Genomic DNA, 19,373 nt, shown 5'->3' with positions numbered 1-19,373 from the left:
ATTTTGGTATTGATTTTGAAAAAGTTACCTAATTAAATAGAAAACTTTGTTTGAGTAAAAAATTACTCAAATCTTCACCGATGTCTTGCACTTAATTGAAGTCTAGTTTCCTGTTACATGCACATTATTCATGTATTTGTTTTGCTATTTCCAAAGGATGCTAACAATCTATAGACTGACAGTTGGAAATACTTCAACAATCTTATTCTAGTAAGAGAATAAACTACACTATAATATTAATTTTGGTTTTTGTTACAATATTTTATTTAAAAAAAAAAAACAAAAACAAAAAAACAGATGTAAAAATGTATGTTTTTTTAATTTTCTAAAGCTACACATATATTGTGTTCTCGTAAAATAGTTCTATTTAAAAATCAGTTTAAATTATTTAAAACAACAAGGAGAAAAACATGATCGAAAAAACTCAACTAAAACAACATTTCGGATTTCTCCTTTCATCACACAACGTAATATTATTATAATAGTTGTTTGAAACAATAATTTGTACAAATGTTAATCTACAGCGTAATTCATTTTTCTAATTCTAAATTTGAAGTTAAAAAAAAAAAAACATTTAATAATATCTTGTATTCTAAAAGCCGTTCATTTCGTATAGCGACAAACACTCGAATAAACATAATAATAAATTAATTATTATACTATAATTATAATAATTGTAAATAAACGCCTTTTTCGCTACAACACACGATTTACCAATGTTCGTTATGGTGAACTGTATTTTATAAATATATAATATAATAATTGTAATAAAAGATAATAGGTAACAAAATCAATATTTTTTGGTACCTATATGGCCATTATTGTGTGCGAACTCTATCAATTAAAAGAAACACATTGTCTATATTATACATAGGTAATATAATATGCGAGTATGTTAACTGTGTAAATAGCGATCATATTGTTATTTTTAAAATTTATCTTAATGTATAATAACACTGTTAGATGAAAAAAAAAAGGTGAGCTCAACGTTAGGCGCCTTAGGTGTCATTAAGAATAATACATAATTGTTAATCACTAAGGTGAGCAAAATTATAGTGTGTGTAGGTAAATAAGACGTAAATGTGCCCTAATAAGTGCATCAAACTCATGAAATCGATCAAATTTACACGACGCCGCTTGTGACGACTGAACATTTTTTTAAATTAGTTACAATAATGGATAAAACAAAAACAACACCGACGGAAACGAGATTAACGAATGCTTAGATCTATTGTTTAAAGAATTAGGGTCGATACCAAATAGAATAAAAACAAGGGATTCAAATTCAAAATATTTACTGCAACATTTGTAATAGTTTCCCAGCATCCCGCTCTGGCACGACCGATTATACTGTTTCGCAAATTATTTCTGTCTCGTCTTTGATCACTCCATCGTCATGTTTGCAGATGTATTGGATAGGTACATTATAATAACAATATTATGTTAAAATTGGTTTACAATATCTCGCTGAAGTCTTTGTGCAGAGAGACAGTGTACTCGACGACGGCCAACGTCCGTTTGTCTTCCGGTGACCTGCATGACGCCTGTAAATCAAAACTAGACTTTGCAATGTCCACAGAGTTACACATTTGTATGTCCTAATTCCTAAGTAGGTGGCAAATATAAGGGGGTTGCGGGCATACAATTTGACTATGACCTGTGACTATGAAAAATACTTAATTTACATTCACGACTTTCTAAATCATTACGAACGATATTTTCCATTTCAGAAAACTGACCTGCTAGTATTTATTATGATCATAAATGATCATGTTATATAATATGTATAGGTACATAGATACAAGATTTTAATAAGTTTATTAGTTTCAAAATATTAAATCATAACATGAATTGTTTAAATATGTATCAATAATTTGAAAGTTTTTATATGCATATCATATTATCGGACCATAAATCATTTTAAATAACATTTTTAAACCTTGTATCTGTATTCTAAGAAACAATAATATAGAAAAATGAGTTATTTTTCGTGGCCACTACCCACACACGATGTGTTATCGTTGTATGCAGTTGGAGTGGTTAGTCTCACACTGCAAAATTTATAAGTCAACGATCGCAAATCGCAATGTACATGTAGGAACGGGTATCAAACAGGCAATAACTTATGAGTCCAGATAAAACATATGTAATACACTGCAGACTATTGCGATGAGCTAGTATTTGAGGAAAACCAAAAATAATGGCCTATATTACACATAAACATGACATGGATCAACCATTTTTATGCACGAAATAATTTTTTTAACACAATCGGCAACGTCGCAAATTAGTTCTGTGCGGAATCGCGTGAATGAAAAGGTACAGCGGAATTCTGAATCTCCGGTTTTAATGTAGGTACCTACATATTTTCTTGTACGTTAAATCGAACATCATGCAGTATGCACCAACGTAAATGCGAGGTGGGAGTAAATTACCTTCAAACGTTCGTACGACCACGGCTTGTACCGGACGATTACGGTGACCGATTCCGAGTCTTCGGAAACTGAATACTTGTCGGTCTGCCAATCGTACGACGTGTCCGACGGATTCCACCGAGTGCCGTTCAGATTCCACAAACTGTTGTACGGGTCCGACGGACAAGTCGTCGACACGGACATGCTGGTCGGACAACCGTTCAGGCTGCCTTTGCTAATGCTGAAACGCGTTGGTACAAACCGTTATTGATCATTACTATTATTCCTATTATACTTGTTAGTCCTATACGTTACAATAGTAGTATAACATCATACACGCCATAGTAAAGCCAATTTATAGTCCAAGGGCTGTATGAGTGAGTGGTGGTATTAAGCTTGCTTAGGTTGGAACTATTCTATTATTGTTATGATATAGTAATTTGTGTACGTGTATAGTGAAATACGAGTATACTCGATATTACAGGCTGACGGACTATCTCAGCTCAAAAACGTTAATCATATTATGCAATGATTTATCGTTGAATTCAAATTGAACATAACATTCATTACCTACTCAATGACGAGATACACTCCACAACAACCTATTGAATAGTGGTTATCTAACTGTTCATTTTTTTTCTTATAATAAATAAATAATTTAAATTTTGTTTTTTTTTTTTGCAACTTTTTAGTTAATTACTTAGGTTTTTTAGGTGAAACTTGTTTTCGCAGATAGGCAACTATAAAAAAAATAATGTAACGTTTACCTATAACGAAAACCAACGAACGATCACAGCAAACAAATCGGTGCAACAAATTCAAAATATGGCAGTAGGTACCAAGTAAAAAAAAAATAGGATGGTACTAGGGAAAATCATTCTTAATGTATAGCCATGACGGTGCGGAATTTTATGGTGGCGATGAAAATTAATATAGGTACTATGATCAGGAGTAGGAATTTCGACTTAAACTTATCATCAACAGCTCAATCGGTGCCACTCAAGAATTTATTACAGAAAACTTTCAGTATGCATATAAATAATGATTCAGCAATACTGACTACGAAATCGGGCACAATAATAATCGACGCTGTCTTTACACGGAATCTCAATAATATTCAATCAAAAAAAACCACATATCGTATTTTCATCATTATAATTCATAAGCTTCTAATAACTATGGTACGAATCGGGCCAACTAAAATTCAAGTAATGGAAGTCTAAAAAATATAATTTTTTAATTTTAATTTATTAATATTCTAAATATATACAATAAGTTATTGTTGTACAGGTATTTAACAGGTTATGGTTCTAACAAATCAAATTAAAATTTTTTTTCAATAATAATACTATGTTTTTTAAAAACTGAAAATTTTCTTTTTTTCTCGAAATTTCACTTCCTACGTGTGGAGTGCATATACGCATGACGCCACATTTTTATTTTATTTATACCTTTTAAAGAGTGTTCTGTGGTAAATGCCAATACAAACTTTATATTTTCAAATAAGAATCATTACTTTTTCTGCGAATTGAACAAGTGGTTTTTAAATTTTTGAATTTTTCGATAGATCACAATTATTTCTATATTATGTAAATTTTATTTTGGTTTTAATTGTGGCACTATTAATATGAACACATTATGAATATAATTATAAATGGGTAACTATTATTTTTTGTCCGGCGCTTTGGCTGTTGCTAAACCATAATACAATAACGACACATTTGTTAGGGACGAAAGTTACCTGTCAATCTGTCATAAGTAAATGTAAAAATAAAATGTTAACAGTGATTGGGAGCAGTGTACACGAGTCTCATCTTATTAGCTGCTATATAATATTGGATTTTATTATTAATATCGATATTGTTTTCAGGATTCGTCCACATAATTGTATTGTCGTACATATATATTGGGTATAATATGGTTACCAATACAGTGTTTTCTATTTTCTCAAAGTCCTATACAGAAAAACAGGAAGTTATATGTACCGACTACTTTATATGGGTTATAGGTATCTATGTATAATGACGTATAAGTGTGCAACGTATAGAACGTAATATAATTTATATTTTGTACTACACTTGCCGATAAGACACGCTGATAAAATAGTCGGTAAGTTGTTTGTTGACCGGAAGTTGGAACCCGTACACGAACAGCGACTTGTCGCTACATTGTTGGAGCAGTTCCGACCGTCCACACTCGTCCGTCACGTTGGTTTCCGCCGTAAAGTTGCTGTAACTCCCATACACGCCAATCGTGACGTCCTTGTACACGATGTCTAAACAATGTATATATTTTTATAGACTAAAAGTTAAAACGGTCCAGTCAGGGAAACGGCCGTATACGGCGGTGCTCACAATCACAACATCACGCCAAAATGTTTCCCCCCCCCCCCAATAGTGCGTTCTGGGGGGAGGTTAATAGTTATATTCCCTTCCCACTGTCTGATATATCCCACTATTCGTGTCTTTGGTATTATCACCACAATGACTTGACGCCTATGTATTATTATAGTTATGACATTCCATCCGTTGAAAAATCCTGCAGGACACTCAACTGCCACCCACAACAACTTTTTGAAAAAAAATTGAACACAGAAAAGTATTGATTCGCGTTAATACACATATCCAACCGACAACAATTTTGTTCCGATTCCTCACTGCAGCAATTTATATTAGTAACTATGTGATTTGAATGTTATTCAATAATCGCATCGATATAAAAGCTTAAATTATACAAAGTCTCGGATAGTCCGATCCGCCGTGAGTGCAGTGGCGTCCTCCTGGACGCCACACAAATTCCAAAAAAAATAAAAATAAATGTAATTTCCTATGACTCTATAAAAGATCTCTATTTATACTACAAACTTGTTCAGAAAACTAATTTAACTTACAAGTGAAGTGCCTCATTGGTAAAACATTATATTTTAAACCAAAGTCCCCCTCAAGGACTTAAGTCGTCAAAAATCTTATAAATAATTGGCCAAACAATACCCTGCGTGAATGCACTGGTTAAACTGCCACTTCATATATACATGAATGGCAGGCTACTATTTGTATTAATGCATAATTGTGTATTCTTAATAATAATAATAATAAAACGTAATTTATTAGACAACGAAAATATACGTACCAATTACGCGATCAATTTTGACGATAAAACTAATGAATTCGTCGTCGTTTTTGCCATCTTCCTTAATTTTATCGGAGATTTTATTCATTTTCGTTTTGATCTTGTCGTACTATAATCAACACAAATACCATGTTTTAATCATTGAACTTCGAACGGACCACATTCTGAATACGTCAAACGCATATGCCTAAATATGTTTCCAAATCTAGAGGCGGGGGAGGGGCTGGAAATATCAATTAACTCATCGTTAAGTCGTGAACTTGTGAATAATACTACAAGAACATAATTTATTATACAGACGAGGTTGAGTTCAGACATTTTTGGGTGGCTTTTGGTTGTTTTGAGGGCTAAGCCCCCGATTTACGCATACGATCTGATGTTTATAATTGGTGGAAATCGAGGGCGGGGAACCCTATTAATTATATATACGATGATTTTATCCTTCAAGCCGGGCACGGTCAGCAATGGCCAATTCACAGTCGTTGACCATTGCCGAGGATAGATGAACTATACTGCAGTAGGTGTATTATAGGTGCAAATAAATTAGACAGTCCACTTTTTTCTTTACAAAAAGTGTCAATTTGCTTTCAGTGCTATCGTTTATAGGCATATTATCATACTTCACAACTCCTGCTGTTGGTTACAAGTCGCCTAAGCCGCATGCAGGTCAAATGTTTGTCTTTGTCGAAAAACCCGTCTATTTCCAACGGTAGTTGACCGGGGTCTTTCGCCTGAACAACACTCTCATGAGTCTGAATTGTATTTATATTCAACGGTTTAACGATACTGTTGGGGAATGAAAAAAAAATTTATTAAAGTAAATTATTATTTGTATTTACGTTACCTGTAGCTAATAATAGTTGCAATAAATAATATTATTTAAACATACATGTCTAATATACATTCGGTTGAATGCAATTTTATTTTAATGAATATATTATTTAATGTTGTGTATAGTTCATGCAAATGTTCACAAACTTTTATTGATACAGTCGTTGTGAGTAAAAGAGATAAAATAATAAAAATACTTAAGAATCGAGTACTCACAGCTCATGTTCGCTTGTGAACGTGAGTTGATTTCTGTAATGGTGCTCCATAAAAAATAGCCCGGTTATGAAAACCAAACTGAAAATCGCGGTATTATCAATTGGTAAATTATCGAGCTAGATCACATGGTGTTCTATTCAAATCAAATTAAAAGTGTGCTTACCAACTTGCGATAACCACAGTTAGAGATATAATGGAAATTTGCACAAATTTCCCACAGTTAACATCACTCGAACTCGTAGGTTTTAACAGTTTACGTTTTTCAACGGTGGAATTGTAATCGTTGTGCTTGCTAGAATAGGTCGTTGCTAAAATGAAAACAAATAATAAGCAAACACCAAAAAAAAAACGTCTTATATAATATAATATGTGCAGTGTACACGAATGACTGTTCTGTATAACAAAAAATGTTTTTTATTCGTAAATACAATTTTTGATCAAATATGCCTATCACATTAACGTGATATTTTGTGATATGTTTACATATTGTATTAAGAATAGCTGATCCTACAAAATGTTGGCCGTGACAAATTAAATGCCCTTAGATTAACCCCTGCTTAATCTCCGTTAAATGTAAAGTGCACATATTTTGGTTATTTGGGTTTATGTTTAGGTCTAAAATTATATCCAACCATAATGACTATTTCATTTTCTGTAACTAATGGCGACTATATACAAACAAAAAACACACTCTTTTTTTTTGTCAGCCAACAAATCCCTGTAAATTTCTTTGAAATTTAAATTTTTTTGAAATGTGTAAATCCTTGGGTGGATACAGACACATATGTACCAAATTTGAGAACCAAGAGTGTGATAGACTTACATGGATCACTTACACACACACACACACACACACACACACACATATTTAATATATATAAAAGATAAATAATATAAACGATGAAAAATGTTAAGATTCATAAACCAATACAAAAACCTAGATGCGTTTAACATTAATTGTGAACATTATTATATTATTTAACTATAATAGGGAATAAAGAGGTATGTTTTTTGTCTTGTTGATTAGTTTTAAATTAAAAAATAAACCCACCAGGTGATTGGGTAAGGAGGAGTTCTGGAGCCAATTAGTTACGATAATATGCTCATTTCAATGTTAAATATTATGCACCAAGATAATTTTGGGCTCGTGATGGATATATCGATACTTACTGGTTAAATCCGATAGTGCTATACCCGGATGATTGTCTGCTAACAGCAAACAGCGCTTGTGGTCCTGTTCCAACTCACTTATTCTAGCTTCCAAATGGGTGGTGATCTTGCTCAGTTCTTTTACGGCTCCTACATTCTCCATGAAAATCCGATCCTGCGCGTGAAAAAAATATGATTAGTACCTATAATGTGTTGTAAAGTATGAGGATTGCGTTTAATCATATATACGAGCGAATGATATACGGTCCAGTGACGTTCCCACAAGTCGTTTTAAAAATATACTAAACCTTCGAGTGTATGACCATGGATATTTGATATTTTAGTGATGGTTATTAGGCGAAGTGTTAACAGCTAATTAATAAATTGCAATTTTTTTCTTAAAACCTGTACCAGATTTGTATACATATATTAATAAATTAAATCAGTTGACAGGGAGAATAATATGCCCTTAAATAATCCAGATGATTCGTCCTATTATTTCCGGTACTCCATAATAATTTCAAAGTAGATCCACTCTGAGGAGTTTCGAACTTTACCGTCAGTTGAGTTAAAAAGACTCATCTTGCGTTAACGAGTAATTTTCAACCCTTACGTAGGTACTTCACACTCAAGTGATTTTTGAATAAAAAAATGGTTACGTGCTATTTTCAATGATGCTATTTCATATATGCACGTTGTTTCGGAAATTTTAATTTGACCTTTGAGCTATCATTTAAAATAAGGGTTATTAGTTTTACCTTTGAGTTCTGACTGATCTTATAGGTACCAATTTAATAAAATTCAAAAATTATAAAAATGTATGCATAATAAATATTAATATGTAGTTAATGATTCATTAATGAGATACATTTGTATTCAATCGTCACTAAGTTGTCGTCCGTAAATAAATGTAGGATATAATTACAATGTATTGTCAGTATTGTGAATAAAAAAAACATAGGTAATAATAATTATTATTTTAAAAATAATTCAGTAAGTTAATATTTTTAACACATATTAACACCTTATAACAAATAGTTATGTTTCAAATATGTACCTTTAAAATATATTGTTCTAATAGTTATATTATACTTATATATTTTATGTCTGAGTAACTTTTTATCTACTCACTTTTGTAATTTTGTTTTTTCGTGCAGTAGTACAAATTAAGAATCGATTTTATATGTACATTGTATACTTGCAACCACATAATACTATGCATAGCATTATCAAAAATTACCTTTAGTACCTAATTATCTAATGTATAAAGGAAATTAGGAAAAACAATCAGTTGTGTTTAACGAAATTTATTGTTTTATACTCTATCCCCATAGAGTTATAGGTAGCCTATTGATTGTTCTGTGGCAATTCGCTAAATTCCTAATTCCAACGAGAAGGAAGGGCCACAGTTTAAGAACCGCTATTATCGTGAGTACCAAGTGATGGTAAATTTCGTTCCCGCTTACTGTTCTTCAAAAACAAGTTCACAATATGCTTCGTCTATGCAATTTATGGGCACCTATAAATAATTATGCTTGCAGTCTGCTCAGATTCTTATTATTTTGGTAATTTTTTAATTTTCTATTGTTAAGCTGGCTTTTTAATCTTGGGCTACAATGTTTGGCTACAGCGATGATTAGAAACTTTATTTTCAATATTCAAGAAAACTTACAGTATCATCTATACCTACTAGATTACCTCGTATTAAAATCGTTATAATTACAAAGTGTTTTAAAAAAAATCGTCGACGACCCCGCGGTTTTGTCTTTAGTCGAAAATGGTACTGTCTGAAAAAACACGACGCAGTTGAGAAAAACAGATGTAGAGAACGTATGCTGCTCATAATAATATTATTATGCGGTGTACGATATGGGAAGGCCACTGGCATATTATTAAAGTAATATTGTTGTAATCTAATCGACTATAGCGCACTTTGTTCACGACCAAAAAGTCGTCGTACACTATTCCGTTGGGCAGTGCTATGCCACCTGCGTTGGTGACGGCTTCTGGTAGAACGGCTTGCACCTCCTGTGCTATGATCCCGGTGTCAGCTTCCTTCAGAGACAACCCGAATAGCGATGAAAATTCCGGCTTGTAGCTAAAATGAACTACGTTTATTTTCTGCACGTTCCGCAGCTGCTCGCTTGTGTCACACTGTTTAAAACATGAATGAATCATATATTATATAAATATGATTAAACCTCGGATCCGTCAAAATGGATTATTATAGGTACCAACGTGGTTTGCGCAGGTATAATATACGCGGTATACTTTCCTGGTTGATCTATGATAAATTTTAAGAAGGCGTCATACCCTCGTGCGTGGCCTCTGTATTGCACACATGGGAAACCTACGCGTAACTATTCCGGATTTCCGCACTATCTACGGTTTATTTATATTTAATTTTTTTTATGGTTTATAGCGTAGAGCAAATTTACTTATCGTCGAATTTGTACAAAAGAAAATATAAACTGTGCTCGAGCAATGAGATTTTTTTCTTATTTTAATTTTTAAACTAGTTGTCAACATATATTTTAATTATTTTATTACCTACTTTCATGACTAAATTTTAAATAAAAATATGAAAATAAAACTCCGCTGGATCACGGTTTATATTCCTTACTTCAAATTCAATAATACGTAAATGTAATCTAATGTTAACACTATAAACCAACCGAAGTAAGAATGTGGTGAGTGTGTTAGTCGTTAGACAGAGACATCAAAATATTATGCCGGTACGAGTTTACTGCGGCATTATTCGTTTCGTCACGTTGTGATTAAAATAATTTAACTTCTAAACTACCTTATTCTTTACATAATAATATATTCTAGCATATTGTCTTAAATTATTAGAGGCAGTTATTACAATAATATTTTAATGGCACAATAAATTTGTTGGTGCATGCTCTATTTTTTCATACGAAATCCTAAATATGTAAAATATAGTTTGACAAAATTCATATAAATATATAAATATATATCAAATACCTTATTTTTTTTTGGACAGAAAAATACTCAAACTTAAATTATTCAAGAAAAAATATAGGTACCTAATTTTTCTTAAAAAAAATTTTTTTACATATTTTTATTCTAATTGTCATAGACATATCGTATAATTGACTTTTCATGAAATTTAAATGATTTTCCACACTTCACAAAATACAAAAATATGTTAGAAAATTGTTATTTTTCATTAAATGGTTACCTAATCCAACATAACGTTGAATAATTGTCATCAAAATGTGGCAACTCACTTTGTGTAATAGCTGTGGTCATAATTCATTATCTTGCTTTAAAAAAATATAAGCATACAATCGTACACCTACCTATAATATAATTAACTCTTTTATCTATTTTTTGGTTATGGCAAAATGATTATGCTGATTTCAAGTGACTTAAACAATTATTATCGACTTTAATTTACCAAGAAATATCAACTTAAACTGATGCGTAAAATCGTTTAATTGTGTTAGATAATAGGTATGTCTTAAGCAATAATTTAATATTAATTAATACTTAATAATAGTTTTGTGTAGTAATATAACATTTACATGTATTATTCCGTACACAATTCACAAAGTGGATGACCGCATTGTGAATGCAATTACACAATGTCAATTTGGACTGACTATTTCGTGAAATATTTTTGTATTTCTCGAAGTGTGAAAAAGCCTTTCCATTTCATGAAGTTGACAAATGTTTATGGAGTGGCTATACGGAATAGGAATAATTATACATCATAACTTCACTCTAATACACATTATAATATTATAAAATAAAATTGTAAAAATTATTCCTCTATAAAAATAAATATTTTTAATTTACACTCATTTCATAAACTATGTATTATATTTTCCCTTTCAATCTCAGCCCTAGGATATCAATATCGTACATACCTATCCAAGTACCTATCATACCAATAGATACCTTTGCCCAGTCCAGTCTTATCGCTTTTCTATATCAAAAACGGAAATAAGCTGTACATTTTGTAATCTATTTCACGATTTGGTACTGAAGACCAACTCATACATGGAATATAATATAAATTATAATGTCTGCTTAATAATAGTAATAAGTTCTTAAAATTACTCATACCTGCCTGGAATATTAACGAATTTTAGGCTAATGGCTACTGTAAATAGTTGAATACACAAAACACATTATTTATACTCATACTATTATAGCAGTACCTATATAATATATTATAATACTATAATACTATAATTTAAGAACTAAGTTATCCTAATAGCTTCTACGAATCAGCCATGACGAATCAATTCACAAGATCGAGTTTAATTTGCTATTATTTTTCGGTTTAATATGAACTAGACTAAACCAAACTAGCTTATGTTATTTTTATTGATATTTCTAAAATTTTAAAAATAGGAGGTCCCTTTCGAGGTACAGTATTATGATACCGTCACTTGAAGTCCTTATAACTTCTATGATTCACATTATATATATCGAACTGATCGACCCCCCCCCACCCTCAAAAAAAAAATAATTTGATATGCTACTTGTCCCCGCAGGGTTTGAAACTCACTTTTTGTATGTGTTGTTTGATCCTGATGTCCGACGGTTGGATAATGTGTCCCGTGAGCTTGACGTTTCCGTGGACGACCAGCGCCTCGTCCGGCCGGTCGGTGTTGATGCCCACCTTGCCGGTGTGGACAATCGACTCTGGCGTGGTGCCCCGCTGCCAGCACAGTTCCGCGTCGCTCTCGAACTGACCCGGATTCGAAGCCTTTTGGTGCGAGAAAGAAAACAAGAAAAAAAATGCCACTGGCCGCCGTACACGTACATTTCGAGAGGCCATTTTCCCGTCGCGGCGGGTTGTAAGCAACCATAGACCTTATACTACTGGACAAGTAAAATGTCTACAGCATTACGGGTGGCAGTAAAACATCTCGATGTCTCGATGACGAAATATATTTATTGCATAACATGTTTGTATATCTATCGTACACAATAATCTGTATATCTCATCGCACTACCTTGCACTACCATACACGCGAGTAACTCAGTAACCGAAATGGGCCCTATATTTTTTGCGCTTTACATACACTCATCGCTTAATGTCTAGTAGTATAAGGTCTATGTAAGCGACATACAATATTATAATCAGTCTATCATAATTACTTGGATTACCCTGACAATTATCCGTTCGGACGCGTACGAGACGATCGGATAGTCGTGGTCGTTGATGCAGTGCGCGTGCAGACCCACCACCAGGTAAAAATACCTCTGGTCCGGATTCGGTTTTCCTTTTTTCCTCATGTTATTGCACGTGGTCTCGCTGAAATGCAATCTGCCCACCGTCACCTTGGACACTTGTTCTTCGCGCAAGTCTAGCCTATTAAAATAAACACACAAACATTAGTCACGGTATTACAAGATTATTATATTAATCTGCCTGCAATGAGCGCGATAGGTAGACGTAAATAAATTATCCAGCCCGTGGACAAGGCTTAAAGTGGGAAAAATTCCAGGGGGGGGGGGGCTAATGTCTCCATATAGTTTTAAGCGTTCCATTTATAATTTTATGTTGAATGTGTCTTATGTATATTTAATGTACAAATAGTGATTGTGTATTTGTGTAAGCATACTCATCCCACTTTCAACCCTGAATAATGTTCAAATTCCTAATTTATTTCATATACAATTTAAATCACAAATAATACTATATTTTTAAAGGAGACACTATTTAATCCCCGTCAGATGTAGGGGGCTAAATCCCTTGCTCCCCCCCATTTCACCCCTGTCCATGGAGGCCGGGGGGGGGGGGGGGGTAGAAGGCTACAAACATTTTAAAAACCTCTTCAGAAATAAACGAAAATATATACAAAGACAAGTAACTAGTACATTGTAATAATGAATAATATAGTAGTATACAGAGCAAAACAATAAAATACATTGGGTATTATCTATTGACAGAAGTTAAAATTTCGACTCACATCATACTCTTAACATTATTATTACTTACAAGTTATAAGTATATTACAAGTAGGTCCTTGGGACTTCGATGATACGAGACTAAACGTTGTTTGTACTTACAAGACTGGATGAAACGCTTTTTTGCTTCTGTCACTCTGAGACTGCTCTACTTTAATTGTTTGACCAGGCGATTCTACCTTAACACCATAAAAGTGTAAATGGAAACTTCCAACTTTATGAATACCTTCCGAGGTTCTCACGAATTGTGCGTCGCCTTGCAGTTGTGTGTGACATGTAATCTGACCAGTAAATTTGTGTTTCAGTTTAAAACTGTTCCTAAAAAAAAAACTGTTTAAAAAATAATATTCACCTGAAAATGATTTTTCTTTTGACACACAAATGCTTCGTCAACGTTGGAAAAATTAAAGCCTTTATCTGCATCCACTCTATAATGTGGTACTGGCCTAAAATATATTTCAAACATATAGATATTACATTTTTTTTTAAAACAAAATGATACATTTTCTAGGTTTTTAAAGTAATAAATAACTATATAAATGCAGACGTACATAAAACAGTACATTTCTACAGAAAACAATATTAATTGAAAATAATATGTAATATGATATTAACAATCGTACAGATTAATATGCATTGCATATTAAATACGTACAGTTCTTTTAAAGAGTGATCACATAGCGTGTTCCATGACGATTCTTGGAATGGTTGGAAGCGGATACACTGAAAACTCGTGTCGTTATACAAACCCGATTCGCAGCTGTCCTGATACGTGTAACTGTCTTCGCTACAAACCGATCTTCCCGACGGCGACACATGGGTTACGGGTTTTTTCACGCAATTTTCTAAACATAACGTGAACATAAGTTGCGAACGTCGTGGATACCTATAGTGGCTTATTTTGATATCCAAGTCGACTGACCACAGGCGATGCCTAAATCATATTATTGTTAAGATGTTTACCATTTTCTTTTTTGACACGGACGTTGCTACCACCGGTACTTCCTCCAATAATGTCAGTACAAAGTTTTCGCTTCTTTTCCGTCACAGTTACGTTTAACAAGTCCGTGTATTCAGGTTCGGGAATTTCTATTTCCCTTGCGTTAGGCGGCATTTGATTAAAATCTAAAACCGTCAACAATGACAAACGAGGGCTTTGTAACGGAAACGTAAATACTTATTTGGTCAAGTTAGGTTAGCGTTAGGGCATTAGGCATCAACAAATAGCTCAGATTGAAAACCTTCGACTTTCAACTATATAATAATTAAGCTGTACCAACCTAAGTGTGTCACGTGAGACGATGATCCCTGTTGGTTTATCAACAAAGGTTGGACTGACAACGGGTGTGGAATTTTAGTGGTTACTGGCTGTTTCTGATAGAGCCCAGTGGTTCCGGGGTTCATCGGTATTTGACCCTTGTTGGCTGATATGAGACATTGCAAGTTCGGCGTTCTTCGATCTAGAAATTAAAAACAACCCGAAAATTCAACAGTTTTCGGAAACAAGATAATTGCCAATGACAAGAGGATAAAATTAAATAAAATTGTCTTACGTGGAGATTGGCCAACGCCATCGGCCGGCGAATATGGTGGCTCGGAGTCTGGCGGACTTTCCGGTAAGTTGTGCCTACGTGAATGAATTTTAAAAAAAAAATAGTAAATATTCGTAAACGCGTTCAACAACTGAACGAACCTGTTGGTATAATTGTGTGACTTATCCTTGATCGGCTTATTACTAGGCAAACCGGCATTGGACAAAACAGTATTATTGTGGAATGACAAGTCGGCGATCGGTGGTATCGATGCGTTTTTCAAGAAAAGCTGAGGCTGTTCTTGTTGGTATGGTGTGTTTATTCGAACCATCACGTGATCGTTTTGTTCAACGGTTTCGTGAAAGAATCTTTGAAAACAAAAGTCAGGTATAAAAGCGACAAAAAAAATAATCTAAATGTATCACTCATTATTTATGTCAGGGATGCTATACTACACTATATACAGCATAATGGCAGTCCACAGTTGATTTTTAGTTGATTTTTTTTGAAAAAATATTTAATAAGTAATTATTTATTGGTCACAATGATTGAAACATTTTATTACCTCAGTCATAATAATTTTTTTTATGAAGTTTATTCTAAAAACAAATTATAGTATAGAAATATATAATGATATTTTTAATTTAAGCGTATTTTGTTATATTTTGTAAGTTCAAAATTATTTATTGATGGGTATAGATAATTTATTAGTATTACATTTTTCCTTTGTCAAAGTACTTATTAATTACTTAAAAACAGCTCTTTCCAGTCACTCCAAGTTAGCAATCCCTATATAAATATAATTTTATTATACTCAATGATCCAGACACTGTATTCGTCTTATTAGTATCAATGTTGGATTCATTTGAAAGCGAACAAAACAATTCTCAAGGCGAACATTTTCTCAAGGAGCAGCAATTATATAAGTTTTTTGTCTTTTGTGTTATTAAAATGTACTGAAAATATATCTAACGCCTGGCAGCGTCTCTGTAATAACTATCCCCAGTTGAATATAATAATAATTATAATAACATACAAAATGTATTGTAGGACTATAGGAGTATTTTAATGCATAATAAGCATTAAGCATAATAATATAATATACGGCTAATAAGTTGTTGGTAGTTCCTATTTTGCTAATCGGACATTTACAATATTATACATTTTATTTAATTAACATGTCCTATAAATAAAATGAATTTAGGTATTTAAGGAATTTTCGAGAAACTGAACCTATATACCAGCCGTTATGCTTATGAATAATATATCAACATAATATAAAACTAGCCTATTCGTCTTTGTTAGTTTTGACTTACAGAAATACAAAGTGCAGATCACCATCAATAGACAATCATAATATAATATTATTGTTATAGCCAGTACCTGATCACATTTCAAGTAGATACCTAGATAATTATTAATTCAAACTTGTTAGTCGTGTATCAACTTGCTAATATTTAACTGATATAAGTTGAATGCCACGTTGAAGTTATATTTTTATTGATTTAAGTAGGCAATTAAACAAGTTCTAAGAAGTAAAAACTGATAGGTAAGTAGACTGATAAGAATTTTGTAAGAAGTAACAATCATAATCAATAATCAATATTCTCGTACAATTTGTTTTATAAATACCTTAACGATAATTTAGGTATTATGGTAATTATTTATCCAATCAATATGTTATTAGAATAATTTATGTTAACTTAAATGAGTCGTCTGATACTTATTGTAATTTGTAACGTATGATAAATTTGTTTTTAAATAATACTTTATTATATTTACATAATATCATAGACACCTAGTACCTATTATAAATAGATAACACATTATTATATAATCCATATAGGTAGGTAAATATAATATACATTATGTATACTAACTGATTGGCTTCGGTATTGTTATTTTGAATGAATTCGTCGGTCAAATGACTGAAATCCAATGCTTCGTTGTCAATACCGCCTACAAAATCACTCCTATCTGTAAAAAAAATATATATAAAACATAAAAAGTGAAAAAATAGGTACTGCTCTATTGTACAATTTTAGGTGTTGAGTATACGTCGTAATCGAGTGGTCATTGCAGTGGATGTGTTAAATAAAAAATATTCAATTCAATCATAAATCATTGACTAAATGGTTCTAAGCGGAGATGGTCTGTCACTTATCAGCATATTATTATATGTATATTTGATTGAACATTGATATTGCTATAATTTCAGTAATACAGTAGGTCATTGGTTTAATTCATTTTTTCCGAAACCATTGCATTACTTTATTACATATCAGTATATATTGACATTATACACCATTGTTATACATAAATCGAAAAAAGTCAAACAATTTAAAATACTATTAAATAGCACATAAAAAGGTAAACTATTTTTAAAATCATTTCACATTCAGTAATTGCTAACAAGACTATTGTCTATTTGGTCAAAATTTAAAAATTTCTACTTTTAACTCTTATTAAGTTATGTATTACAAAAAAAAAAGTAAAATATATTTTGTCAAATTGTATTGTTCGTTTCCTAATAATTATTTTTGTTTCTTCCAGATCTTATAAAAATGTCTAGACAATTTTATCCAAACTACCTACTAGATCCAATTTTCAACCAAAACCCTCCATCCAAGTTGAAAATTGAAGCATTTTTATTTTGTAATACTCCAGAAAGTGGTAAAAGACACACATAAAAGATACACACGCCATCATTGTAAAATCAATACATTCATCTCTCCAAAATCTTTCTATTGCTAGTAACAAACCGTAGGTATAACCAATAATTACAAATATTAATAGAGCATTTATTTGAATATTGAAATTTGAGTCTGCACTTACAAATTATGTGGTGTTAAAGAATTTTGGAGTACCTATAAGTTTAACACAATTTCAGACCGATCATTTGATTGTTATTATGGTGGCGGTGACGAAGCAGAAGAAATGTGACAAATGTAATATTATTGAGTACATTAATTTGAAAAAAACTACGGAAGTCTATCTTTCCATATTAGGTTCGAATGAATCTCATCATTTAGTAGTTTGTTGTAATGGATATTGTGATAAATTGTTGTTTAAAGATGAATATTGAATACCAAAAACGATTCTGAGGGGAAACGATGTATCAAACTATATTTTTAAGGATATATTTTTATAACCTATTTATATTACTGTTAGTAGTATGGCAGGTATAGGTTAAACTAACTGTTTAGAAAACATCATAATATTGTTATATTATAAATTATAATATCATATGAATATTGTATCTTTATGTACTTTTAAGTTATAACTCATTTGTCCTTACAGACGTAGGTACTTACCGAAGAATGGCGAACATATTCTATATACGTAGTTTAAATGGATGAAATTTGTCTAAATATTTAGAAAATGTAATTGAGTATAAAAATGATGATTTAAATAATAGGTATACCTCATGTCCCTATAATATATTTTGAATTACCACCAAATAACAGAAATCATTATAGTAAAAGTCATAATTAGTTTGTTTGAAAATTTAATATCATCATAGTTGTAATTCAATTGTCTATAAAAAAAAATATACATAATAAGAAATCTTGATATTTCTAAATGTCAGTTATAAAATTTTAAGAAGAACATTGTGTTACATTTTCAGGCTTTGGTTATTAAAATTGGAAATTGAATAAATTAATAACAACATTATAATATGTCAATTTACGTGATTGTGAAAAATGTTGTGAACATTTAAAATTATAAATCGATGGTTAAAAAATTGTAACTGTATTTTTGATATTTTTTGCTTAGGAATGAGGAACCTTGTAATTGGTTTTCCTTATAAATCATACATTTATCAACATTTTGTTAACACTATAGCACCTATAGTTTTCTCAGATAGGTAAGTAATTATTGAAAAATAAAAGTAAATATAATTTTGATTAAAAATAAATGTTTCACTTTATTTGAAACTACAGTTGATTGAGTCTATAGGCTTTAGGCTTGAATTGATACAAGTTATAGAACATGTTTTACTATTATTTTTTTTATTTTTTTTTTGTTTATATCTAAACATGTATAAATATCCTTTTTATAATATTGAAACTTTAGTTAAGATAAATAAAGTAGTTAAATTGTAGAGGTATACAACTTTATGAATTCATCAAAATCTTTAACTCTTATA

General features: G+C 31.7%; 1 protein-coding gene across 3 annotated transcripts in view; it reads right to left on the bottom strand.

The window, feature by feature from the left end:
- Nucleotides 1-558: 558 nt before the first annotated feature.
- LOC111035843 (myelin regulatory factor-like protein) overlaps nucleotides 559-19,373 on the bottom strand; it is a 32,833-nt gene continuing 14,018 nt past the window's right edge. For 2 of the 3 annotated variants that reach the window (XM_022317635.1, XM_022317634.1), the window contains exons 3-21: nucleotides 17,104-17,200; nucleotides 15,385-15,591; nucleotides 15,245-15,318; nucleotides 14,972-15,151; nucleotides 14,655-14,816; nucleotides 14,347-14,536; nucleotides 14,044-14,137; nucleotides 13,794-13,972; nucleotides 12,879-13,092; nucleotides 12,283-12,483; nucleotides 9,672-9,893; nucleotides 7,761-7,914; nucleotides 6,754-6,898; nucleotides 6,591-6,668; nucleotides 6,164-6,329; nucleotides 5,544-5,652; nucleotides 4,497-4,689; nucleotides 2,436-2,655; nucleotides 559-1,544 (exon numbers count right to left, since the gene is read on the bottom strand). In XM_022317635.1, the coding sequence (XP_022173327.1) occupies nucleotides 1,455-1,544; nucleotides 2,436-2,655; nucleotides 4,497-4,689; nucleotides 5,544-5,652; nucleotides 6,164-6,329; nucleotides 6,591-6,668; nucleotides 6,754-6,898; nucleotides 7,761-7,914; nucleotides 9,672-9,893; nucleotides 12,283-12,483; nucleotides 12,879-13,092; nucleotides 13,794-13,972; nucleotides 14,044-14,137; nucleotides 14,347-14,536; nucleotides 14,655-14,816; nucleotides 14,972-15,151; nucleotides 15,245-15,318; nucleotides 15,385-15,591; nucleotides 17,104-17,200 (2,975 nt within the window). In that variant the 3' untranslated portion in view covers nucleotides 559-1,454. The remainder of the gene's footprint in view (nucleotides 1,545-2,435; nucleotides 2,656-4,496; nucleotides 4,690-5,543; nucleotides 5,653-6,163; nucleotides 6,330-6,590; nucleotides 6,669-6,753; nucleotides 6,899-7,760; nucleotides 7,915-9,671; nucleotides 9,894-12,282; nucleotides 12,484-12,878; nucleotides 13,093-13,793; nucleotides 13,973-14,043; nucleotides 14,138-14,346; nucleotides 14,537-14,654; nucleotides 14,817-14,971; nucleotides 15,152-15,244; nucleotides 15,319-15,384; nucleotides 15,592-17,103; nucleotides 17,201-19,373) is intronic. The other variant, XM_022317636.1, reaches the window with a different exon arrangement.

The sequence above is a fragment of the Myzus persicae genome, unplaced genomic scaffold, assembly GCF_001856785.1.
Source record: "Myzus persicae strain clone G006 unplaced genomic scaffold, MPER_G0061.0, whole genome shotgun sequence".
Taxonomy (NCBI): Eukaryota; Metazoa; Arthropoda; class Insecta; order Hemiptera; family Aphididae; genus Myzus; species Myzus persicae.
Note: the sequence above shows the minus strand (reverse complement) of the source record. Positions and strands in the feature narration are given on the sequence as shown.